The sequence below is a fragment of the Perognathus longimembris genome, chromosome 23 (genome assembly GCF_023159225.1).
Source record: "Perognathus longimembris pacificus isolate PPM17 chromosome 23, ASM2315922v1, whole genome shotgun sequence".
Classification (NCBI taxonomy): Eukaryota; Metazoa; Chordata; class Mammalia; order Rodentia; family Heteromyidae; genus Perognathus; species Perognathus longimembris.
This window is the reverse complement of record NC_063183.1, coordinates 6,248,791-6,274,015: the sequence shown is the minus strand read 5'-3', so window position 1 is coordinate 6,274,015 and position 25,225 is coordinate 6,248,791. Positions and strand designations below refer to the sequence as shown.

Genomic DNA, 25,225 nt, shown 5'->3' with positions numbered 1-25,225 from the left:
TCTCGAAAAGCAGAAGAGGAAACGGAATCCTCGCCAAGACGTTAAGGACTCTCGGAGGGAAATCGTGTGGGTTCAAGTTGCTGAGCACCTTTCGAATCAGTAACGGTGCCCTCCGGCGTCCGCCATCTTTGTGACGTCACCGGCCGCTGCCACACCATCTTCAGCGTAGCCACTAGAAGCTGCGTTCTTTGCCCTGTCTTTCCGGGGGAGAGGAGGTCCGTGCGTCTACGCTCCTTGCGCGCGGGGTATGCTGGGAGTTGTAGTCCGATGGGTGGGCCCAGCCTTGCAGAGTCCCCGGAAGTGGCCGCGTGAGAGGCCGAGCTGAGCCAGTTCGGGGTAGCGGGACTCCGAATACTGGGCGCTGCTCCTGGGCAGGTCATGAACGGACCGGCGGACGGCGAAGTGGACTACAAGAAGAAATACCGGAATCTGAAGCGGAAGCTCAAGTTCCTCATCTACGTGAGTGCTGGTGTCGGGAGGTTGTGGAGTACGAGGCCTGCCGCTGAGAAGACCTCAGTTTCCCCATGTGTAAAGGGGGCCTGGGGTGAGCTGCCTTTGGGTTCTAGACTTCTTAACCAACCGCCCCTGGCTAAGCGCCTTCCCCACCTGTGTTACAGGAACACGAGTGCTTCCAGGAGGAGCTCAGGAAGGCTCAGAGGAAATTACTAAAGGTGTCCCGGGACAAGAGGTGAGACACGATTGGGGGATAAGGGCGATATGACTGTGGGTCTTATCCTGGTGTAGGACCCTAAGTGCATAGGCTCTTAGGATCCAGTGAGCCTTCTAGGAGGGACAAGGGCTCACAAAATCAATACCAAGATGAGGATACTCACACTTTTCCCACCTCTTCCCTCAGTTTCCTTCTAGACCGACTTCTGCAGTATGAGAACGTGGATGAGGATTCTTCTGGTGAGCAGGGTCATGCAAATTGGGAAGACAAGGCTCCTGGCACTTCAACAAGTTTTCTTGGTCCCCTCCTGTGGAAGCTGATGCAGCCTCCAATGGCACTTAAACCTAGCTAGTTGCTTGTGTGTGCACGCGTGCGTGCACACTGGTATTGGGGCCTGAATTCAGGGCCTGGGTGCTGTCCCTGAACTTTTTTGCTCAAGGCTGGCACTCTGCCATTTAAGCCACAACTCCACTTCTGGCTTTTGATTGGTTAATTGGAGATAAGTTTCTCATGGATTTTCCTCCCCAGATTGCTTTAAACCTCAATCCTTAGATCTGAGCCTCCTGACTGGCTAGGATTGCTTCATTCTGATACTTTTAAAGCTGTTTTTCCTTCTTTTAATGCTGAGCAAACTGATAAATTGATTTCATGACCTCTAATGAAACCCACAGGTTGAAAAGGTGGAGGATGAGCCTTTGTAAACCTTTTGGGAGTAAGCATCACATAAAATAACTTTTCTCTGCAGTCTCTTTAACTATTGGTCTAGGGAAGCTCGTAAAGAAAATATGAGCTAGGTTTTTTGTTGTTGTTGTTGTTTTGTTTTTGCCAGTCCTGGGTCTTGAACTCAGGGCCTGACACTGTCCCTGGCTTCTGTTTGCTCAAGGCTAGCACTCTACCACTTGAGCCACAGCGCCACTTCTGGCGCTGTATATGTGGTGCTGAGGAATCGAACCCAGGGCTTTATGTATACAAGGTGAGCACTTTACCACTAGGCCATATTCCCAGCTCCAGGAGCTAGTTTTTGTAAGTAGTGTACCACATAACCCCCAGTCTTTAACTTGTATAGGGAAATTGTAGGTAAAGTTAAAGAAATTGAGACCAGGGTGTGTAGGTCATGACAACATGTTTCACTCTTATTCTGGCCCCTCATTCCCTGCAGTTCTCATCCCTAAGGCCTTGCACTTAACTTTCTATCTGAGGGAAACTTCAGGACCAGAAGCATGGGAACCCAGCACATTCAGAATGATGAAGTCTGAAGAGCAACAGCCAAAGATTTAACCCACCACTGTGGAGGAGCACACCATCTGGTCATGCTACCTAGCACAGTGTGAGGAGAGGGTTCTAGGAGGGCTAGCCCTGGAGGGTTCTGGAACCAACTTCTCAGAGAAAGTATTCAGTCTGTATGTATACCCCTGTAATCCCAGGGCTCTGGAGGCAGTGAGTTTGTGAACAACCTGAGTTATGTAGGGGAACCTTGCCTCATAAATGTGTCAGAGGGGGCTGGGGATATAGCCTAGTGGCAAGAGTGCCTGCCTCGGATACACAAGGCCCTAGGTTCGATTCCCCAGCACCACACATACAGAAAACGGCTGCTCAAGTGGCAGAGTGCTAGCCTTGAGCGGGAAGAAGCCAGGGACAGTGCTCAGGCCCTGAGTCCAAGGCCCAGGACTGGCCAAAAAAAAAAAAAAAATGTGTCAGAGGGCTGGGAATGTGGCTTAGTGGTAGAATGCTTGCCTAGAATGCATGAAACCCTGGGTTCAATTCCTCAGTACCACATAAACAGAAAAGGCCAGAAATGGTGCCATGGCTCAAGTGGTAGAGCGCTAGCCTTGAGCAACGAGAGGCTCAGGGATAGTGCTCAGACCCTGAGTTCAAGCCCCAGGACTGGCAAAAATAAAAAATACTTTAAAAAATCGTGTCAGGTGCCAGTGGCTCTCACTTGTTATGCTAGCTACTCAGGAGCATAAGATTTGAAGTTCATGGGTTGAAGCTAGCCCAAGCAGGAAAGTGTAGTGTCTCCAATAAAACTCGCAAAAGTCCAGAAGTAGATCAGGAACAGCACCTAGGTCCTAAGTTCAAGCCCCAAGATGACACCTCAAAAAAAGAAGATAAATTGGGCACTGGTAGCTCATGCCTGTAATCCTAGCTATTCAGGAGGATTGTGGTTCAAAGCCAACCAGGGCTCTTATCTCTAGCCATTAAAAAGCCAAAAGTGAAGCTACAGCTCAAGTAAGAGCACTAGCCTTGAGCAAAAGAAAAAGTTCAGGGATGCCACCCAGGCCCTGAGTTCAAGTCCCAAGACCAGCACATACATGCCCCCCCTCCAAAAGAAATTGAGGATAATATATATTGCGTGCAGCTATTATTAAGTGAATGGTGGTCCTTCTAGGCAGAAGTACTGAACTTTTTTTTTGCCAGTCCTGGAGCTTGAACTCAGGGCCTGAGCACTGTCCCTGGCTTCTTTTTGTTCAAGGCTAGCACTCTACCACTTGAGCCACAGTGCCACTTCTGGCCATTTCTATATATGTGGTGTTGAGGAATCGAACCCAGGGCTTCATGTATACGAGGCAAGCACTCTTGCCACTAGGCCATATTCCCAGCCCCTGAACTCTTTTTTGAAGGTTGGCATGATGTAAAGAATGAAGTTTGGGGGAGATAGTATAACACAGCTTACCAAGCATGAACAAGAAGGTCCCATCCCTAGCAGAACTGAGAGGTCAGAAAAGTAGGTTAAGGCCAGAAGTGCTGCCACTACAGGCAGTGCTGGCACCATCAGGAAAGATGTGATCAGGTTTATACTTTAGGTTGGACTGTGGCCTGGTATGGGGAACATTTTTTTTTTCTTGTCAGGGGCCATTTGGGGAATATACCATCATTTGTGGACCATCAGAATTATCAATCCAGGCAGATAACCATAGACAGTGTACAGATGAGTCAGTCCTGTCATGTACAATGATTTTATAGGCCAGACATTCCCACCCCCCCTCAGACAATGGGTAGCAGGGAGTAGTGAGCAGGTGATTGTGATGTGGTGGCCTGACCTTTTGTCAATTGAAATGGGGTAGTGGTGGGTAAAAGGACATGTTTGAGGGATGGGTTTAACAGGATCCTAAATATGGGCAGTGAAGCAGAAGGCAGTATGGACACCAGTGAACAAGGAAAGGCATAAAGCAGTCAAGGAGTCCTGGCCCTAAGCCTGGTTTTCTGTGAAGTAGAGGTGATGCCCTCCTTACCATCGTCTTTGGACAGTTATGAATGACAGTTATGTGCCTAGCAAACAAGTTACGGAGGAGCAGGGAGTGGGTTGTGGAAAGTAGGGGCACTGCTGGTCTCCTTCAGAACTACCTGTGCATGCATACCAGCTAGGGAACAAGCTTCCCTTCTCTAGCATTGCAATCACGGCTCTCTGAAGTTAATGGGACCCAGTCCCCACTGACCAGCCCTCTTCCCACAGACTCAGATGCCACTGCATCTTCAGATAACAGCGAGACAGAAGGGACACCCAAATTGGAAACACCAGCTCCCAAGAGGTAAGACACTGGTGTTCCTGGTGTGTGGTAGGGGAGGAGGGCCTGGTCTTTCTGGTTGCCTCTGACCTTCTCCCCTGTCCTTTGTCTAGGAAGAGAAGCCCTCCGCTAGGGGGAGCCCCCTCCCCCTCCAGCCTCTCCCTGCCTTCTTCAACAGGGTTTCCTCTTCAGGCTTCTGGGGCTCCCTCTCCATATCTGAGCTCGGTGAGTGGGGTCAAGGAGGGGAATTGGGATACTGGTATGGGTGTCGGGACCAGGGGTTAGGTCTTGGGGTGAAACTTCCCAGCTCTGAAGACACTTGGCTGGGTGTGACCAGCGTCCATGGAGGGTGTGAGGTGGGGCTGTCCACTTCTCTCCCCTGTAGGAATCAGGGACAGACATGCCTGAGGAGAGCAGACCCAGGACGTGGTCCTGCTGCTGTCCCTCCCTCTTTGTCCTCAGGAGCCCTGGAGCCACACTCATCACCATCTCTTTTGTTTTTCCATTCTTCCTCCTGTGTGCATTTCTTCCCTTCACCCCTCACCCTGACCCACTCCATTTCCCATTCTACTCCCCACCCCCACCAGCAGCTGGCTTCCCCTCCTTACCCCCCATTCCCTTCTGACTACCTGGCCCTGCAGCTGCCCGAGCCCAGCCCCCTGAGGCCCAAGCGGGAGAAACGGCCCCGCCTGCCCCGGAAACTCAAGGTACCCTGACTTGGGAATGCTAGGGAGGGGCACAGTGGAAGGACAGCCATGTGAGGGAGGCTCAAGATGGACTGGGGTGTTGTTGCAGGAATTCTGAAAGATGGATTTGGGATCATAGGACAAGGCGTGCAGGGAAAAGGCATGCAGGGGCAAAGCAGAGGAGTCCTGATTCACAGGCTCCTTTTGGAAACAAATGTGGACAGTCAGCCTTCTGGGTCTGGGTCCCTGCTTGTGTAGCATGGCCAGAGTGCAAGCATGTCTGTGCAGGTCATGAATCCTGTGTGATGCCAGGCAGCTCCATGGCAGCCAGGATTATGGTATATGGCCTGACCCAGGTCAAAGCCATAGGACTCAGGCCAGGTGCAGAAGCTCACACCTGTAGTACCAGCTATTTGGGAGGCAAAAATACGAAGGGTTGCTATTCAAGGCCAGCCAGGGCAAAGTTAGTGAGACCTCATCTCAACAAGCCTGATGTGGTGTGTGCCTGTTACAACAGCTACACCATAGACATAGGTGGTAGAATTTTGTTTTTGCCAGTCCTGGGGCTTGAACTCGGCCTGAGCACTGTCCTTGGCTTCTTTTTGCTCAAGGCTAGCACTCTACCACTTGAGCCACAGCGCCACTTCTGACTTTTTTCCCCCTATATATGTGGTGCTGGGGAATCCAACCCAGGGCTTCATGTATACAAGGCAAGCACTCTACCACTAGGCCATAATCCCAGCCCCAGGTGGTAGAATCTGGATCTGAATCCAGCCCTAGGTAAAAAGAAGAACAGTAACATGCAAAATTGGCCTGGGCATTACTCAAATGGTAGAGTTGCCTGCCTGGTAAGGAGGAGGTTCTGAGTTCAAAGCCCAGTATTGCCACTCTCCATCCTAAACAAAAGAGAGAGAAAGAAGTACATGTACATACATATGTATATATGTGTGTATGTATATGTATGTGTATATATGTGTGTATATATGAATATGTGTGTATATGTATGTATGTGTACATATATGCATATATGTGTATATATATGGCTTGGATTGGAGCAAGTCTCTTGAACACTCCAGGTCTTGCAGATTCTGTGTGTCTATTGTGGTAACCAGACTAGATAAAATCAGGCGTTTGTGGAGCACTCAGTTGCATAGCAGTTCCTGAGTGCTGAAGTCCAGTGGTGGACAAAGCAGACAGAACCCTTGCCCCCCAGACCAAGTGCAGAAGATACAATGAGCAACCGGTCCCAGCGGAGAAAGCCACAATTGAGGCAGGATTGGGGAGCTGAGAGCTACTGGAGTTATTTAAAGTGAGTGCTCTAGGGTGAGGCTTACAGGAAATAATGACAAGAGGAAGTCCTGTAAGCAGGGCACTGGCACAGGAGACTGAGCCCTAGATGATTAAAGTTTGAAGCCAGTGCAGACAGAAAGGGCTGGGGATATAGCCTAGCGGCAAGAGTGCCTGCCTCGGATACACGAGGCCCTAGGTTAGATTCCCCAGCACCACATATACAGAAAACGGCCAGAAGTGGTGCTGTGGCTCAAGTGGCAGAGTGCTAGCCTTGAGCGGGAAGAAGCCAGGGACAGTGCTCAGGCCCTGAGTCCAAGGCCCAGGACTGGCAAAAAAAAAAAAAAAAAAAAAAAAAGAAAAGAAAAGGCCCTGAGACTCATATCCAGTTAACCAGCAAAAGTGTCAGCCATGAGGGAAAAGACCAAGAGAGCTCAAGGCCCTCAGTTCAACCCCAGTACTGGCACAAGAAAAAAAAAAGGAAGAAGAAAAGAGAAAAGAAAGCTATGCTACTGTTTGGAAAAAGGTTTCCATCCGGGATAGCAAAACAAAAGCCAGGGGGAGCAGCATGAGTGTTAGCTTGTTCAGAGAGCTGGCGAGAAGGGAGGAGTGTTGAGAGAACAGAGCACCTGAGGAGCAAGGCTGTGTGAAGTGTGAAGAGCTGAGGAGAGCCTGGCTGCAGCCTGGAGAAACATGAGCATGAGTAGAGCAGGATCTGGTCCACTTGTTCCTTATGTAGCCAGCCCAGATGTGGGAGGAGCCTGGGGCCAAGGGCTTAGAGTGAGTCAGATGGCAGTGCAGAAGAGACCACAGGAAGCCCAGCCACAGTGGGGAGGGGGCAGGCCAACCAGACCCACTGTACTCCTGGAGAGGCAGGCGGCTCTAGCCTGAGCAACCAAGTAGATGAAGTAGATGGCCCTTTTTTTTAGGCAGACAAAAACTAGTAGTAGTCAGGTGCTGCTGTTTTACGCCTATAATCCTAGCTAATCGGAGGCTAAAACCTGAGGATCACGGTTTGAAGCCAGTCTGTACAGACAAGTCCCAGAGTCTTTTATCTCTAGTTAACTATCAAAAAGCCAGAAGTGGAGGTGGTATGGCTCAAGTGGCAGTGCGCCAGTCTTAAGCGAAAGAGCTAAGCCAAAGTTTGAGAGGTCCTGAATTCAAGCCCCAGTACAGAAGAGGAGGAGGAGGAGGAGACTGTAGAAGAAGCATGTTCTGGAAGGAAAATGAGTATGTGGCCTTGGAGGCCCCGTGGAAATGAGAATAGACTGCTGTATATGTGGGCATGGGGCTCACGGTACATATTTGGAAGTCCTTGGCACAGAGGGGAGAAAAGAGAGCTGAACATAGAGCCCCAGGAACAAAGAGGAGGAGCCAGCCCAGGACAGTTTTTGTCAGCTGCACGGCTCTCAGGCCTCTGAAAACCAGAAGCATGGGAGCTGAGATGTAGCTTGAATTTTAGTCTGTAGAATTTTAGTCTGGCATGCACCAAGCATGAGTTTGATCTGAAGAAAAAATATCAAGGTGATAGTACTGGCCCCTGCCGAGGAGCTTAGAGCAAAGTAGGTGAAGAAAGCAAGTGACAGGGCAGCAAGGAGCAGACAGGGAAGTGTGGTGTGGCAAAGGCATGGGCCAGTGATAGCTTTCTACTTGATGCATTGTCTTGTAGAGTGAGATCAGGAAACTAAGCTAGAGATACAGAGAAGAGAACAGAGCTGGGTGCTGGTGCTCACGCCTGTAATCCTCACTACTCAGGAAGTTGAGCATCAAGGATCCTAGCTAGCCTGGGCAAGAAAGTATGTGAGACTGTAGTTAACTAAGAAAAAGCTGGAAATGGAGCTATGGCTCAAGTGATAGGGCCTTAAGAAAGCAAGCTAAGGGCTGGGAATGTGGCCTAGTGGCAAGAGTGCTTGCCTTGTATTCATGAAGCCTTGGGTTGGATTCCCCAGCACCACATATATAGAAAACGGCCAGAAGTGGTGCTGTGGTTCAAGTGGCAGAGTGCTAGCCTTGAGCAAAAAGAAGCCAGGGACGGTGCTCAGACCCTGAGTTCAAGCCCCAGGACTGGCAAAAAAAAAAGAAAGAAAGAAAGCTAAGGGACAGCCAGCACCCAGGCTGTGAGCTCAAGCCCTGCTGCCAACACCACCACCACCAACAGCAGCAACAACAACAACAAATCCAGAGAATGAGCTGGCGGGGAAAAGGGCAAACAAGTGAGGGTAACCGTGAGGTTCTTTCAGAAACAGTGCAGGTCCAGGTGCCAGTGGCTCATGCCTGAAATCCTAGCAACTCAGGAGGCTGAGATGTGAGGATCATGGTTTGAAGCCAGCCCAAGCAGGAGAGTGAGGCTCTAATCCCCAGTTAACTGCCAAAAAGCCGGAAGTGGAGCTGTAGCTCAAGTGGTAGAGTACCAGCCTAGGCCAGGCTATAATCCAAGCTACTGAGGAGGCAGAGATCAAAGCCAGCCCAAGCAGGAAAGTCTGAGAGACTTTTATTTCCACATGGAAATAGCACTGTGGCTCAAGGTAATAGAGCTCAGGGACAACACCCAGGCCCTGAGTTCAAGACCCAGGACTGGCACCAAAAAACAAAACAGAGCAGGCCACATTCATCAAGAGGCTACCATGGGAACCACACATGGGTATGGGTATTTTCTGTCCCTCACAGCACCTTGGGATACCGTCTAGTGGGGACCTGGGAAAGTCTGTTCCTAAACTCTTGTGTTTGAGCCTCAGTTCCCTCCTGTGGCCTATGACCCCTGTTATCCATGGTGGTCAAAGCAACTGGAGCGGTGACATAAGTCAGCTGGCACACCTTGGCTCTGAGGCTGTGCCTGTAGCGTGAGAGCTGTGCGGGAGGGTGTGTGAGGACCTACAGGATGGAGCTCGAAGGCCCAGCAGGACAAAGGTTGCTTTCCTGCCTTGGAGGACAAAGCGGGACCCTGTGAGATCCAGAAGGATGCTGCAGGTAGAGGGCCAGCCCATTGGGGGCTGCACTGCTGCCCTGCAGCGGGGGAGCGGCACGCACGGGCTTTGGTTCTAGAGCCATCACTCTGGCTGCAGTGTGGAGGAAGAGCTCTGTCTGGGAGAGGCTGAAGGCAGGGAGTCCAGTTAGGAGGCCGGTACCTAGCGCAGGTGAGCTGAAAAGAGGGCCTGGCAGAGGCCAGTGTCTGGGGGGATCCCAGGAGGGACCTGGGGTCCAAGTCGTCATGGAAGCTTCTGGGGAAGAGCAAAGGAGCCGCCCAGGCCCCTGGCTCAGCGGGCCTGCCTTTGGTGCTCTGCGTTGCCGGGGAGACCCTCCTCCAGGCCAGGAGCCTCTCAGGAGGAGGGGGAACAAGCCAGGGGTGGCAGGTGGTACCTGAGAGGCCCAGAGGCAGGAGGTGGGCACTCCTTGCTGGCTTTGACTCTGCCTTCAAGTGCTGCTTCCTGGAGAGAGCAGGGCCCGACCTTTCCATTGGTTTCCTGTCAGACCCCACCCCCACCCCACCTCATCTCGCCGCCATCACTGCCCTCACCTCCAGGCACCCATTAGCTTGAGAGTGAAGGGGCTGTGCTCACATCACTGCCCTTTCCCCACCCCCAGAAGCCTCCTCGAAGCCCCCACCTCACTGACAAATCCTCCCTGTATTTCTTTCCTCTGCTGCAGATGGCGGTGGGACCTCCTGACTGTCCTGTGGGCGGGCCGCTGACCTTCCCTTCCCGGGGTCCTGGGACTGGGGTCGGGGCGGCCCTCACCCCCTTGCCCCCTCCTAAGATGCCCCCCCATACCATCCTGAGCACCGTCCCTCGGCAGATGTTCAGCGATGCTGGCAGCGGGGATGACGCCTTGGATGGGGACGATGACCTGGTGATTGACATCCCGGAGTGACCAGCCAGTGCCATGTGCCAGGCCCTGCTCAGCACCCCTCCCTGTGCCAGCACAAGAGCCCAGCTTCCTCAGAGGTGTTTATTGATGCCCAGTTGCCATGCTTCGGCCACTGACACAATCAGAAAAGGCGTAAACATGCACAGTTGTCCCCCGGGAAGCGGGCAGGGGCCCTGCCCTCACATTCTGGCCCCTGCCAGGGGACAGTTATTTGAACGAGTGGTCAGGAGCATCAGCCACCTCTTAGGGAGGCAGAGACCCTGTGGTGGCCACCCCCTTAGAAGGGCAGCTGTACAGGGCTAGGACCTTTTTTTTTTTTTTTCTTTTAAATGAAGATTCTGTGTTAAAGGATTGGCTCTTCTTTTTCCACCCCTCCCCCTTGAACTTTTTCTTTTGGAAATCTCCTCCATACCTCCCCTAATCCGACCTCCTCCCTGTGGGATGGGGATCGGGGCAGCCTGGAGAGGCAGGAGAGAGGCAGCAGGATGGGTAGGCAGGGGGTGGTGGTCAACAGGACTCCCTCCCCTGTGCATGGGGGTGGTTTGCATATTTGCAGGCAGGAAGTTTGCATATGTGAATATAGATCTCCCCAGTCCCTCACAAGAAGACAGACCCACGGTCACAGAGACTCTCACAAAAATAAGACAGGTAGTGCAGGGCAGAGGCATATGCCTCATGTAAACGTGCAACACACTCGTGCGAAGGTTGGGTACTGGACCCTGCCCAGGGGGCTTGTGCGGGGCAGCTGCCATCCGCTCAGGCTGAGGGGAGAGCGCTAGCCGCTGGGGGCAGCTCGCTGGTCAGGGTGTGCCAGCGCTCCAGGACTGCATCCGGCTGCTGTAGACAGTCGCTCCAGTGCTTCCGGGCCTCTCCTCGGGAGCCCGGCCCCAGGGACACGCCACCTGGAGTGCAGGCCGAGTCAGGGCCAGTCAGGGCCCCGCGTCCACCAGTCAGCCCTCCCTCTGCACCAGCGTGCTGCAGCAAAGCTCCTCCCCTCACCTATGAAGTCGTTGGATTTGCCAATGTCGTAGTCCCAGACTGTGACTTCCAGAGTCTTGGTAGCCAGAATGGAGAGCTCCATCTCATAGAAAAACTCCTAAGGACGAGATGAGCCACATCGCTCCCTGAGGCCCTCGCCAGCCCTGCCTCAGACCACCGCCACTTCCAGGCCCTGCCTGGGTTACCTCATTAAATTCTGGGTTTAGAGTTTTCTTCTTCACACACGTCTTATGCTTGGATTTCTTATCCACATCTGGTCTCAAGTACCTGGGGGAGGGGCAGGAGCCATGAGCTTAGGGACAGGAGGGGACACTGAGGAGGTGCTCTGGGGTCTGGCTCCCTGGGGAGGACAGTGAGGACTCACGTCTTCACATAAGGATCAGAGTAGCCATTGACGTCCATGGCAGCTAGGTGGGCACAGCGGATGACGCCCACCAGCAGGCCCCTGCGCCTCGAGCTATAGCTCAGGCTTAGCAGGATTCGCCCTCGCTCTTCCAGCAGCCCAGGGCCCTGCTCCGCCTGCTCGATCTGCAGGAGACAAATGCAAGGGTCACCCTGGGTCTTCCACCACCTCCCGCCTACAAAGGGACCCTCAGGTGCCTCACCTCCTTCAAGTAACAGGAGATGCCCCTCAGTGCGGCAGACATGGAAGACGGTGAAGCCAGCTGAAGGGAGTAGGGGGCACAGAGAAGGTTCTAGCAACCTCATCCCCCCCAGGAACCCTTCCCCCTGACATCCCTGCATACCCCACACACAGACCGGGACCTGACGCTCAAGGCAAATGTTAAAATGCTTCTTCTGTGAGGGCTTGAGGCGGCGCAGGGGTACCCGGATCTCCCCAATGAACTCATTGTGGCTCAGCTTGTCCTCATCACAGACAGAGATCCTGGTGAAGAATGGCAAGGTCAGGAGCCCTGGGTATCAGGGCCCTGGAGTGAGAAAGCTCTTACAGACTGGTCCCAGCTCTGCCCCCACTCTACCTCAACTGTAAGATGGGTGAGAGCCTGGGAAGAACCACGGATCTGGCTATTCTCTGCCCCAGGCTATTCTGGTCCAGCCAGGACCTGCTCAGTCCTGGGGGCTTCCATTCCAGCCCTGCAGACTGGCTGAGGGACCAGCACGGGATGTGCATGAGGGATGTGGCCACAGATGAAGGCTTCAGAGCTAGATGGGCCAAAGGCATGCCCTCAGGAGCCATCACCTTTCCTCCCCCTCCCCCTCCCTGCTTTGCCATGGAGACCTGTGGCCATGTGGGCCTGCCCCTTAGTAACTGTGTAACCTCAGGTAAGGCAACTCACCTCCCTCACCCCAAGTCCTACATAGAACATGGAGGAAACTCGTGCCCACCTTCCAAAGCTGTTGTGAGGGTCAAGAAGGAAAAGGAAAGAGGCTTCCCTAGTGAGCTCTTGGGGACTTGTGACATGAGGCCCAGCCTTTCTGGTGTCTGCCTCTGTCTCTCCCTCCTCCAGCCCCAGGGTGATCTCTGTAAAACTTCCCAGGCCACGCTCCCCTGATGCACCCTTTGGGTGGCTTCCTAATCCTTAACAAGGAAAAGACCTCTTCCAAGCCTGGGTTCTGCTGCCTCACTACCCTGGAGAGAGCCTTTCCTTTCTGCTCCCTCTGCTGGAGTGTTAGCAAGTTTCTTGGCCCCCAATGATTCCTTCCATCCTTAGATTTATGGGGGTCATAGCACAGGATGACAGGCAGGCCTGACTTAAGTCAGGGGCTCTGGGAAGGGGTCTCAGTGACCAGGGAAAGCTTCCTCCCGGTCCACTCACTTTCCCACCCCCGCTATCACTTAGCTTTTTTTTTTTTTTTTTTTTGCCAGTCCTGGGGCTTGAACTCAGGGCCTGAGCACTGTCCCTGGCTTCTTTTTGCCCAAGTCTAGCATTCTGCTTGAGCCACAGTGCCACTTCTAGCTTTTCCTATATATGTGGTGCTGAGGAATCGAACCCAGGGCTTCCTGCATGCTAGGCAAGCTGTCTACCACATTCCCACATTCCCAGCCCTCTCTCAGCTTTTTCACTCAAGGCTGGTGCCTTTCCACTTGAGCCACACCTCCACTTTTTTACTTTTTGGAGGTAAGTTGGAGGTACGAATCCCACTGACTTGTCTGCCCAGGCTGGCTTTGAATCTCAACCCTCAGGTCTCAGTCTCCTGAGTAGCTAGGATTATGGGCATGTGTCACCAGCACCCAGCCAGAGAAAGCTCCTAAGGAGACTGGTCTTGGACAAGGACTGGCAGAGGGGAAGCTGGGAGCACTCCAGTTGGAAGAGGCACAGCAGGTAAAGATGAGCAGTTGTAAAACCTGACAGAGAAGTTAGTCCTCTCTGGAGACGCAATAGGAGGCCTTGGGGATAGCAATGCCAGGAACTATTTTGGGTACCACTGTTTGTAAGCATCAGTGAAGTGGCCCCTTAGTGGGACAGACAGAGAGACAAACCAAATCAGGTTACCATGGTGGCTGCCCCTGAGGAGCTGGGATCCTCGGCAGCAGGGAGGGGCCCTTACCTGAGCACCTTGTGAGTGATGTCATCGTCTGTGATTCCGCTGTAGGTTAGGTCCTCGTTCCACACAGGATTCAGTGTGTTTCTCTGAGTCTTTGTTTTTAGCTTATTGGCCTGAGATGTGAGGATGGAGGCTTTTAATGCAGATGCTCCGAGGCTAAAGGCAGGGGCTGGAAGAATCTGAGACAGGCTTATGCAGAGGCCAACCCAAGAGAGAGAAGACTTACCTTGCAGGCTCCAGGCAGAAGGTGCAGCTTGACATAGGGGTCAGCCAGGCCATTGAAATCCATGGGCTTGAGGCCCTGGAGGGGGAGAAGGGTGACAGAGAGGATGGGCGGGGGGGGGGGGGGGGTGGCTCTTGGCCCCATTCCTTCCCTTCATAGGGCTGGATACACACACACACCCAACCAGTGGAGTGCCAGGGAGGGGAAGACCAAAAGCACCCTGGGGGAGAAAGAAAAGATGCAGGGGCAGGGCCAGGGCCCACCTTGGCCCTGAGGATTCGACAGTGCAGAGTACAGGAGGCCTGATCATAGAGGAGGTCGAACTCCAGTGTGCCCAGAGCAGCTGCAGAAGAGGGAAAATAGGGATTCTTAGGGGTTCACGCCAAAACATGTGTGAGGTGTGTGGCCAGCACTGAATGCAGGGGTCCCGTCTCTGGGGGCCTGCCAATGTGCATGCAGGAGGCTGGGCGGGCATGTGCGTGAGCGCTTGTCTGGGTCCCTGGCTTGGCCAACTGGGGCTGTGTGGGTGGTGGAGTGTCTCAGCAGAAATATTGAATATTGAGCCTTGCTGAAGCTGTCATCTCCACCCGGATTGCAGCTGTGTGGCGGCGGGATTGGGCCCTTCCTCCCCAGCCCCCCATCTTCATGCACACCCAGCCAGGCTGCCCGCCCAATCCCTTCAAGCCCCCAGACTCACTGGCATCGTCGGAGTCGTAGCTATCCACCTCAGCTCCATCCTCAGGAGTGGTGGCCCCAAGGAGGGCGGCCGGGGGCGCCAAGGCCAGCGGGGCCAGGTGGGCTGGGGCTTCCCCACGGCCCCCACCGCCGCCCCCTTCGGGCCCAGGGCCGAGCCGAGGGAAGTAGTCGGAGATCTGCCGGATGGGCCGGATGGGCCCGGGGCACACGTTGATGGCCATGTGCTCCTGGATGCTGATTGTCATGCGGTCGCCCCTGCGGCCCCTCATGCAGCACCCCTGGCTGGGGGGAAGGGGAGCCGGCTGATTCCTCACACCCGTGCCGGGGTGGGCAGCAAGAGGCCTGGGCCCTCCAGCCCCGGCGGGCGCTGGGCTCCTGGGGCTGGGCTGCGAGGCTGGGTGCCGGCAGCCGGGTCGGGGTCCCCGTCCTTGCCCGCCTCCCTCCCTCCATCCCTCCGTCCCTCCCTCCCTCCCAAGTGGTCACCGATCACCTTCACGGCTCCGCTCGGTCTCGGAACCCCTCGGACCCCGGGGCGCCCGGGGGTGCGGCTGGCCTCCGCCGCGGGTCTGGCGGGGTGTCCCCGTGCCCTCGGGGACCCTCCGTGCGGTGCGGGCCCCAGGATGGATCCGCCTGCTTGACACCCCCTCCCGGTCCTCGCCGCACCCCCGCAGCCCGCGGCGGGGACCCCGGCCTCGGGTGCCTTCCTCCCGCGCGTGGCTCCCCGGGGGAGCCGGCCGCCCCCAGCCCCGCGGCCCCCGCCCGCCCTCGCCCCCCGCCGGCGCGGCCCCCGCACCTGTGTCTGCGCCTCCAACAGGTGCCCGGGCTCCGGGCAGCGGCCGACGCGGGCTGGGCGGCGGCGGCGGCGGCGGCGGCGGCTCCCGGGCGGCGGGGCGGGCGGCGAGTGCGGAGTCCGGCTGTGCGCGCCGCGCGGGGAGGGCGCGGGGAAAGTGCGGGAGGAGGGGGTGAGCGGGGTGCGGGCGCCCAGGCGGCCGGCGGGGGCGCGGGGCGGGGAGGGGCGGGACTCGCGGGGCACTCCGGGGCGCACGAGTGCACCCCCGACACGTGTGCCCGCGCTCACACACGCTCACACACGCACACACACGCACACGCGCGCGCGCGCCTGGCCACACGGGCCGCCACACACTCGTGTGCACACGGACTGCCACCCACGTCTGGCCCGGGCACTCCCGTGCGCACACGCCGGTGGCCACGTGTGCGTGCGAGCTCACACCGACGCAAGGCACGCGCGGGCACACTCACCCGGCAACTTCGCACACACACACTCGCCACCACGCGGGCTCCCGGCGCCGCCACGGCGAACCAGCGGCGAGAATCGCCCGGTGTTTCCCAACTCCTCCCGGGAGACCCGGGCCTCCTTCCCCCCTCCTTCCCCCTTTCCTCCTCCTCTCCTTCCCCCCCCCACCCTTCCCTCCTCTTCTTCCCTCCTTCTAGCTTTCCCCTTCGCTGGTGCCTAGGTCTCCAGGGCCAGACCACCAGCCTAGTTGCCATGGCGACACTGGCTCACACCCCCCCTCCCTGTAGAGAGCTCACTGGGAGGGTGGAGGGCGACTGTCTGCCCTCCTCCAGTCCGTAGGGGCGGGGCCTAGAGATCTGCAGTGACCTGGGGGGGGGGGGCGGGCAGAGGGGAAGGGGGTGTCTAACCCACCTGGCTAGGCACCTGGGGGTCATCGAGCTCAGCTGGGGAGCCTCACAGTCTGAGGGAGCGATGGAGGCCCCAGAGCAGCTTCTCCGGGCCTCCTCCCTTTGGCCGGTCTCCATGCAGCCAGCGCAGCCTAGCACCCAAATGGGTGTCTCCTCCTGGGGGATTTGCAGCTCCATTGAAGTTCTGAGGAGCTTCCTGCTCACCCCACCTGCCACCAGCTCACCCCTAGCCTACCATCTTCTCTCTCATTGGCCACAAACTTAATCTCAGTGGGAAGAACCCTTCAGGGCCCTCAGACCAGGGCCTCCTTACTAGCTCTTGTCCACTCCAGGCATCTACTTACCTGCAGTTCCACAGCAAATTCTGGCCTCTGGGCTTTTACTCAGGCCTCTCCTCTGCCAGTGAGACCAGCTCTTCCTTCAGGAATCACCCAGGATCTGCTCAGCTGTTCCTAGGAGCCTTCCTGGAGCCGCTGGAACCCAGCTGCCCCTTCCCCCAGACCCCCCAGCTCCCGGAGCCTGGACAGCACTGCTGAGTTTTTTCAGGGCCTTGTTTCTGTTTGTGTCCCTCCTCTCAGCTTGGGAGTTCTGCAGAGAGCAGGGACTGATTCATCTGATTCCCTAGTGCCCCAGACTGGGGCTGGCACTGCCAGCATCACTAAATATGGGGACTTAAGAGACAGAAATGGCATTGAATAGTAATGGAAATATATGTAGGTAGCACTGAAATGGGTAAGGGGCAGAGCACTGGTGGCTCACACCTGCCTGGCATAATAGTTAATCAGCAAGCTGAGGTCTGAGGGTCAAGGTTTGAAGCCAGTCCCAGAGAGAAAAGTCAGACTTTATCTCCAATTAATAAGCAAAAAAAAAGAAGAAGAAAATGGAGAATCATGGCTCAAGTGGTAGAGGAGTAGCTATGAATGAAAAGCCAAGCCAGAAAGCCAAAGTCCTGAGTTCAAGCCCGGTACCAGCACCAAAATAAAACAAAAGGTTAAGGGTTAGGGGTATAGTTCAGTTGGACACCTATATTGATGTCCCCTAGAGGCCCTGGGTTCCATCCTTAGAACCCCAAAAGAAAGAAGTTGACATATTTTTGTTATGTGTAAATTCTATGTGCTTGTGTTTTATCCCTTTTTCACATTTGCTAGGCAGGTACAAGTGCTCTCTAAGGCTATGCTCTGAGCCCTGTCCACCCCCCCCCCCTCCTTTTTAAATAGGTTCTCATATTTTTGCCTGAGGCTGACTTTGTTTGTTTTGGCCAGCCCTGGGCTTTGGACTCAGGGCCTGAGCACTGTCCCTGGCTTCTTTTTGCTCAAGGCTAGCACTCTGCCACTTGAGCCACAACGCCACTTCTGGCCCTTTTCTGTATATGTGGTGCTGGGGAATTGAACCCAGGACCTCATCTATACTAGGCGAGCACTGTTGCCACTAGGCCATATCCCCAGCCCGGTTGGTTGTTGTTTTTTTGTTTGTTTGTTAGTTTGTTTTTTTGGCTGAGGCTGACTTTGGCCATGATTGTTCTATATATGTCTCCTTGGTACCTAGGTTGGCATGCATGTACATGTACCTGGTTTGTTGATTGAGATGGAATCTCACTTTTTCCTCCAGGCCTCCAATTGCAATCCTAGCGATTCCACATTTTTGCTTCCTAAGTAACTGGGATTACAGACCCGAACCTAGCCCTTCAAAGTTTTTTGTTTTTTGTTTTTTTTTTTGTCAGTTGTGGGGCCTGAACTAAGAGCCTGGGCACTGTCTCTGAGCTCTTTTGCTCAAGGCTAGGGCTCTACCACTTGAGCCTCAGCACCACTTCCAGTTTTCGTGTGGTTTATTGGAGTCTTTGGGAGACTTTTCTGCCTAGGACTGGCTTCAAACCTAGATCCTTAGACGTCAGCCTTCTCAGTAGCTAGGATTACAGGTGTGAGCAAGCACTGTCCAGCCCTTCAAGGGTTTTCTTGTTTGTTTGCCAGTCCTAGAGCTTGAACTCGGGACCTGGGCAGTATCGGTGAGCTTCTTTTGCTCAAGGCTAGCATTCTACCACCTGAGCCACAGCACCACTTCCACCTTTTTCTGTTTCTGTGGTACTGAGGAATCAAAGCCTGGGCTTCATGCATGCTAGGTGAGCACTCTACTACTAAGCCACATTCCCTGCCCTTTCAAGGTTCTTAACTGCAGCTTATCTCAAAAGATGGAACTACTGTAATGTCCATACATGGGGGCTGGTTAGATCAGTTATGAAATGATTTCCTCCACCTCCTTCTCCTTCTCCTCCTCCCCCTTCCCCTCCTCCTCCTCCTTTTCCTCCTCCTCCTCTTTCCCTTTACTGGGCTGGAACTCAGGGCCAGTGCACTGTCCCTTATCATTTTTACTCAAGGCTGGCACTCTACCACCTGAGCCACAGTTCCACTTCCAGCTTTTTGCTGATTAAATGAAGATAAGAGTTCCTTGGACTTTCCAGCTCAAGCTGGCTTTGATCCTCAGATTTCATCTTCCTAAGCAGTTAGGATTACAAGTATGAACCACCAGTACCCAGCTTATGACATGGTTTTTAAATTTTCTTTTATTGTTATTATAAAGGTGATGTAAGTCAGGTAATGAGTATATTTCTTTTTAGACAAATGACATGATTTCTTACAGTGAAGATAGTATGCAGCCATGAAAAGGGAGGCTTTTCTGTTCCCAATCTCATCTTCACATATAAAAGTAAGATTGGGAGCAGTACATGCAGAGTACCATGGTTAGTGAGGGGACAAAGAGCTTACATGTGTTCATGTGTACCTAAATTATTTCCCAAAGGCTGCACAAGAAAATAGTAACCATGTGACCTTTGAGGAGGTTGCTGTGGGGTAGGGGAAAGTAAGAATACTAAACAAAGATAGAGTTTTTACTATGTATGTTTTTATACTTTCTCCATTTTGTGACCTATTCCAAAGTTATAATGTAGATGTACGTGTGCACGCTTGAGTGTGCCTCATATGCATCTGGGATTGAACCCAAAGCCTTGCATGTGTTAAGCACATTCTCTGCTCCAGCCCAATAAAAAAAAATGTCTTGCATATCTGTTCTCCATTGTGTACTACCCGTGTGACCAAGAGGGGCAGTCCAGCTTCCCAGCCCTTTGAGGAGATGGTGATGCTATTGGCAGAGGAGGTTCTGGAGACAAATTGCTCAGGAGGGAGAGTTATCTCAGCTGCAACCTGGATGATGAAGAGGAGCTATCCCAGCTCCCTGGGCAGAGGTTGGCGCACAGGCTGGGAGGTAGGGAAACATGAGGAAAGAGCCAGGCACTAAGCAGGTGTGGTAGCTCACGCCTGTCATCCTAGCTACTCTGGAGGCTGAGATCCAGATGCTAACAGTCTGGAACCAATCAGGGCAGAGAAATCTGAGGGACTCTTATCTTCATTTAAGTGGCAAAAAGCTGGAAGTAGAGGTGTGGCTCAAAGGGTAGAGTGCCAGCCTTAAGTGGAAAAGCCAACTTAAGGGTTCAAGCCCCACCCAGTATTGGTACCAAGAAAGAAAGAAAGAGAGAGGGAGGGAGGGAGGAAGGAAAGGAGGAAAGAAGAAAGGGAGGAAAGGAGGGAGGGAGGGAGGGAGGGGGAGAGAGAGAGAGAAAGAAAGAAAGAAAGAAAGAAAGAAAGAAAGAAGAAAGAAAGAAAGAAAGAAAGAAAGAAAGAAAGAAAGAAAGAAAGAAAGAAAGAAAGGAAGGAAGGAAGGAAGGAAGGAAAAAAGGAAGGAAAAAAGGGGAAACCTGGGAGAGGAGACAGATGTGAGGTTTCTATGGGAAATCAGCCAACAGGTGTGGTTTTTTTTGTTTTTGTTTTTGTTTTTGGCCAGTCCTGGGTCTTGAACTCAGGGCCTGAGCACTGTCCTTGGCTTCTTTTTGCTCAAGGCTAGCACTCTGCCACTTGAGCCACAGTGCCACTTCTGGCCATTTTCTACATATGTGGTGCTGGGGAATCGAACCCAGGGCTTCATGTATATGAGACAAGCACTCTTGCCACTAGGCCACATTCCCAGCCCCAACAGGTGTTTTATTTGTGGATTGTCAGATAAGAGAGAGGGGGGTATTTGCAATCTGAGAAGAGTGCTAGATTTAGGTGTTGAGCAAAGCATCTAGAAAAAACAATGGTTGCTTTCTGTGTGGGTGTTTGGATGACAGGGTTTGAACTCAGGGCCTGGGCACTGTCCCTTAGCATTTTTGCTCAAGGCTCGCACTCTACCACTTGAGCCACAGCTCCATTCCCAGCTTTTTGGTGGTTCACTGGAGATGACTTTCCTTCCAGGGCAGGCTTTGAAGCAAGATTCTTAAATCTCAGCCTTCTAAGTAACTAATATTACAGGCAGGAGACACCCCCAGCACCCAGCTACAGTTTGCATTGAAAGGAAAAGACAAGAGAAGGAACAAGCATGGAGTAGGAGTCACGCGCATCAAGTTGGATTTGTTGAGCTTGAGATGGTTTTTGGACACCCAGAAACATGGAGCAGGAAGCTGGATACAGGAGTCGGGAGCTCAGAGGAGAGGTCTGGGCTGGAAATATACATTTGTGAGTCACCAGCATATAGATGATATTTAAAGCCATGAGCCTGGGATGAGATCACCTAGGGAGAAGATGTAGCTAGGGAAGACCCAAGCAAGGCTGAGCTGACAAGAAGATGCTTGGAAATTGGCTTGGAGTCAGGGAGAGAGAGGGAGGGGCCTGCTGAGAGACAGGAAAAGAGAAGGCACTATCTGATTTGGCAAATTAAGAGGTTCAACCTAGCTACTCAGGAGGCTGAGATCTGAGGATCCAGGTTCAAAGGCAGCCGGACAGGAAAGTCCTTAAGATTCTTATCTCCAATGAACCACCAGGAAAACAGAAGTGGGGCTGTAGCTCAGAGTGGTAGAATGCTAGCCTTGAGCAAAAGAGCTCAGGGACAGTGACTGGGCCCACAACCAACCAAACCAGAGAAAGGGGGAGGAGGGACAGAGGAAAGAAGGAAAAGGAAAGAAGGAAGGAGGGAAGGAAGGAAGGAAAGAAAGAAGAAAGAAAAAGGTTGAAAAATACATTAAAACAGAGACAGTTCAGGGCTGGGAATATGGCCTAGTGGCAAGAGTGCTTGCCTCATCATATACATGAACCCCTGGGTTCAATTCCCCAGCACCACGTATATAGAAAATGAAAACGGCTAGAAGTGGCGCTGTGGCTCAAGTGGCAGAGTGCTAGCCTTGAGCAAAAAGAAGCCAGGGACAGTGCTCAGGCCCTGAGTCCAAGGCCCAGGACTGGCAAAATAAATAAAATAAAATAAAATAAAACAGAGACAGCTGGATGCTGGTGGCTCACACCTATAATCCTAGCTACTCAGGAGGCTGAAATCTGAGGATCACAGTTTGAAGCCAGCTGGATCCAAGAGATTCTTGTCTCCAATCAACCAGCAAAAAGCTGGAAGCAGGGGCTGGGGATATAGCCTAGTGGCAAGAGTGCCTGCCTCGGATACACGAGGCCCTAGGTTCGATTCCCCAGCACCACATATACAGAAAACGGCCAGAAGCGGCGCTGTGGCTCAAGTGGCAGAGTGCTAGCCTTGAGCGGGAAGAAGCCAGGGACAGTGCTCAGGCCCTGAGTCCAAGGCGCAGGATTGGCCAAAAAAAAAAAAAAAAGCTGGAAGCAGAGGCATGGCTCCAGGGGTAGAATACCAGTCTTGAGTTAAAAAGCTAAGTGAGAGTGGGAGGTCCTGAGTTCAAGCCATAGTACTGACACAAAAAAATCAAAGTAGGGCTGGGAATATGGCTTAGTGGTAGAGCGCTTGCCTAGCATTCATGAAGCTCTGGGTTTAATTCCTCAGTACAACATACACAGAAAAAGCCAGAAGTGGCTCTAAGGCTTAAGTGGTAGAGTGCTAGCCTTGAGCAAAAGAAGCTCAGGGACCATGCCCTCAGTTCAAGCTCTAGGACTGGCAAAAAAAAAATCAAAGTACAAGTAGAGATAGCAAATGTTGACTCCTCACAGACATTGTCTGTTCTAGAATGATGGTCATCGCTGGGTTCTCACCCACCATCCCTGAATGGAAACTGCGTCCTGGTGATTTCCATCTCAACCATAAATAGTGGAGTTCCATCCAGCACAAAGCAGGAAGAGCATACATTGTATATTTATTTAACAATTCAATCAATGGCTTAATGGATGATCTACTGTTTGAACCAAAAGTTCTTGTCTATGGATTCTTTCTCTTTACTTCCTTTCTTCTTTCTTCCTTTTCTTTCTCTATCTCTTTTTCTTTCCTTGCTTTTTTTCTTTCTTCCTTTACTTCACTGTACTAGGGATCAAAATCAGAACCTCAAGCTATCTAGGCAGGTGCTGTACCATGCCCCAAGACCTTTTTCTTTTAGATTCTTTTTCAGATAGAGCCTAGAGCTTTCACTTCAGCAGGCATTGGACTCTGCTCCTCCTAGCTGCGCCTCTCGAGTAGCTGAGATCCCAGATGTGCACCACTAGGTTTGCTGATGGTGTCATCTGGGTTTTTTTTTTGTCTTTTGTTTTCTGGTGCTGTGGATCAAACCCAGGGTCTTGCATATTTTAGGCAAGCACTCTACTACTGAGCCACACCACAGCCCTCGTGTCTTCTTTAGAGGTAACTGAGAAGCTAAGCTCTCAGCTCCAAGGGCTGTTGACTTCAGACCTCTTCTGCTAGCTAACCCTGAAGAGCAGTTACCTTTGGGTCAGTGGGCCCCAGCTACCCCTCTTTTTTTTTTTTTTTTTTTTTTTTTGCCAGTCCTGGGCCTTGGACTCAGGGCCTGAGCACTGTCCCTGGCTTCTTCCCGCTCAAGGCTAGCACTCTGCCACTTGAGCCACAGCGCCGCTTCTGGCCGTTTTCTGTATATGTGGTGTTGGGGAATCGAACCTAGGGCCTCATGTATCGGAGGCAGGCACTCTTGCCGCTAGGCTATATCCCCAGCCCCCCAGCTACCCCTCTTATGCCCCATGCCCAGTTACTTCCTTCTCATTTTGCCACCACGAGGATTTGGATTCAGGGCCTTGTGCTTGTTCAGCTCTGCTTGCTTGGCTGGCACTCTACCATGTGGGCCATGTCTCCAGCCAGTCTTCTTACTGGTTAATTAGAGGAGTCTCACAGACTTTTCTGCCCAGGCTGACTTTGAACTAAGATCCTTCAGGTCTCAGCCTCCTGAGTAGCTAGAAATCCAGGCAGGAGACACCTGTGCCCAGCCACTCCCTCTTTTGAAGAGAAAAGATAGGGGAGAATGGCCATGGGTGCCTGTATTTCAGGAGGTCTCATCCCTGTTGGTTTCCTTCTTTGCCTCTTTTTTCCCCCCACTCTCTGGGGTTTTGTTGTTTAGAAAACAAAAGCTCAAGCCAGGTGCTAGTGGCTCACACCTGTAATCCTAGCTGCTCAGGAGGCCGAGATCTGAGAATTGTGACTCGGAGTCAGCCAACGTAGGAAATTCCATGAGACTCCTATCTCCAATAAAAGGTCAGAAGTAGAGCTGTGGCTCAAATCATAGAGTGCTAGCTTTAAGCCAAAAAAGCTCAGGGATAGCGCCCCAGGCCCTGAATTCAAGCCCCAGGACAGGCAAAGAGAAAGAGAGAGAGAGAGAGAGAGAGAGAGAGAGAGAGAGAGAGAGAGAGAGAGAGAGAGAGGAAAAGCTGTTGGTAAGCAAGCACAGGCACACACACACACACACACACACACACACACACACACACACACTCCTTTCCTGGGTTGCAGTGTGGCAAACAGGTGGGCTAGTATTTAGGGTCCCTGAGGACAGGACAGGTAAAGGAAGGAGCACCATCCTTGGGCAGAGGCCCTCACATATGCGTGGCTTTGAGGGCAAGTCAGGGAACCGGGTTGCTCAGAGGCTATGCAACAAGGCCATCTGTGCATCTGTGTAGTTAAGACCAAGGAGACCCTGAAGTGTCCTTGGCTGGGGTAGGCTGAACTGAGTCTGTGACTGACAGGCCTACCTGCCAATCAGAAGACAGCCTCCTCTTACAAGCAGAGATGGGGCCACTGGAGTGCAGATGGCTGTTGGGAAGGAAGCAGGAGGGGAGCAGGGACAAGACAGAAGGCGTGGTGGGGGAGTGCCCAGGCCAACCAAGGGGAGACAGACACACGGAGGGGAGTCTGCAGAGGCCCTGTGGAGGGTCAAGAGAACTGCCATGGGAAAGGCCAGGGGCTTCCTCTGATGACCCTCACTGTCAGTCGCTGGCTTCGCATTTCCCTGCCCACCAGGTGCAACCTGTAGGAAGAAGCGGGAGGAGGCCCGGGAGGGCTGAGAAGAGGTGAAGTGGCGGCCTTGGCAGTGCTGCCACCTGGTGGCGAGAGCCTGCCATTGGTCCTCCCCGTTCTCTGCTAACACTTAAGACAGGGTCTGGGGATAGATTGGGGGAGGCCCCTGTGCCCCCCTCAGTTTTGGGACTGGCTGAAGCCGGTAACACCAGGAAGGAGAACTTTTGCCTTCATGAAGCACGTGTTCCCCACATTTCTTCCCTTTGCTTCTGGTTGTGTCCCTGGTATAAGTAATCAGTCTATCAGCTGTGTGTGTGTGTATGTATGGCATGGTTCATTGGTTCAGTGATGGAGCACTTGCCTAGCATGTATGAGGCCTTGGGTCCAATTTCCAGCGCAAGGGGGGGAAAACAAAAGGCAATAATTCGGATCATTTTACAACTGTTCATATGCAGAAATAAATGTACCTTGGGGAGGAGTGGATTGTGTGACCATTCATAAATAAGAGAAGCCAGTCACCAGTGGTTCGCACTTGTTATACTATCTACTCAGGAGGATGAGGACTGAGGACCGATGTTTGAAGCCAGCTCAGGCAGACAAATCCAAAAAACTCTTTTAAGAAACCAACAGAAAGCTGGAAGTGGAGCTGTGGCTCAAGTAGTAGAGCACCAGCACCAGCTAGCTACTCAGGAGGCTGAGATCTGAGGATTGCAGTTCAAAGCCAGCCTGGGCAGGAAAGTCTGTGAGACTCTGATCTCTCTAATTAACCACCAGAAAACCTGAAGTAGAGCTGTAACTCAAGTGGTAGAGCACTAGCCTTGAGCTGAAAAGCTCAGGGATATTGCCCAGGCCCAGAGTTCAAGCCCTTACAACCAGAAAAAGAAAAAAAGAATGTGAGGAT

At 52.9% G+C, this 25,225-nt stretch overlaps 2 protein-coding genes across 4 annotated transcripts; one reads left to right on the top strand and one right to left on the bottom strand.

The window, feature by feature from the left end:
* The first annotated feature begins 183 nt into the window (after positions 1 to 183).
* Positions 184 to 11,464, top strand: Ino80e (INO80 complex subunit E). Of its 3 annotated transcripts, none has more exons than XM_048333094.1 (7): positions 184 to 459; positions 618 to 688; positions 857 to 909; positions 4,125 to 4,200; positions 4,290 to 4,401; positions 4,764 to 4,883; positions 9,795 to 11,463. In XM_048333094.1, the coding sequence occupies exons 1-7, from the start codon at positions 379 to 381 to the stop codon at positions 10,014 to 10,016; spliced, it is 735 nt and encodes a 244-aa protein (XP_048189051.1). In that variant the 5' UTR covers positions 184 to 378; the 3' UTR covers positions 10,017 to 11,463. The 3 variants fall into 3 exon arrangements, with proteins under 3 accessions (XP_048189051.1, XP_048189054.1, XP_048189053.1); XM_048333097.1 differs by lacking the exon at positions 9,795 to 11,463 and adding an exon at positions 9,192 to 9,278 and having other exon boundaries at positions 4,767 to 4,883; XM_048333096.1 differs by having other exon boundaries at positions 332 to 459; positions 4,767 to 4,883; positions 9,795 to 11,464.
* Positions 10,770 to 14,708, bottom strand: Doc2a (double C2 domain alpha). The gene is made up of 10 exons (XM_048333093.1): positions 14,441 to 14,708; positions 14,007 to 14,086; positions 13,747 to 13,821; positions 13,524 to 13,633; positions 11,772 to 11,898; positions 11,618 to 11,677; positions 11,377 to 11,540; positions 11,198 to 11,279; positions 11,013 to 11,109; positions 10,770 to 10,915 (listed from the first exon to the last, which is right to left on the bottom strand). The coding sequence occupies exons 1-10, from the start codon at positions 14,706 to 14,708 to the stop codon at positions 10,770 to 10,772; spliced, it is 1,209 nt and encodes a 402-aa protein (XP_048189050.1).
* Between the last annotated feature and the right edge of the window lie 10,517 nt (positions 14,709 to 25,225).

Coding starts and splice junctions, on each gene's coding strand:
- Ino80e (XM_048333094.1), top strand. CDS start 379: ATGAACGGACCGGCGGACGGCGAAGTGGACTACAAGAAGAAATACCGG. Junction 4,402..4,763: donor CCTCTCCATATCTGAGCTCG/GTGAGTGGGGTC, acceptor CACCCCCACCAG/CAGCTGGCTTCCCCTCCTTA. Junction 4,884..9,794: donor GCCTGCCCCGGAAACTCAAG/GTACCCTGACTT, acceptor CCTCTGCTGCAG/ATGGCGGTGGGACCTCCTGA.
- Doc2a (XM_048333093.1), bottom strand. CDS start 14,708: ATGAGGGGCCGCAGGGGCGACCGCATGACAATCAGCATCCAGGAGCAC. Junction 14,087..14,440: donor CTACGACTCCGACGATGCCA/GTGAGTCTGGGG, acceptor CCTCTTCTGCAG/CTGCTCTGGGCACACTGGAG. Junction 11,541..11,617: donor TCTCCTGTTACTTGAAGGAG/GTGAGGCACCTG, acceptor TGTCTCCTGCAG/ATCGAGCAGGCGGAGCAGGG.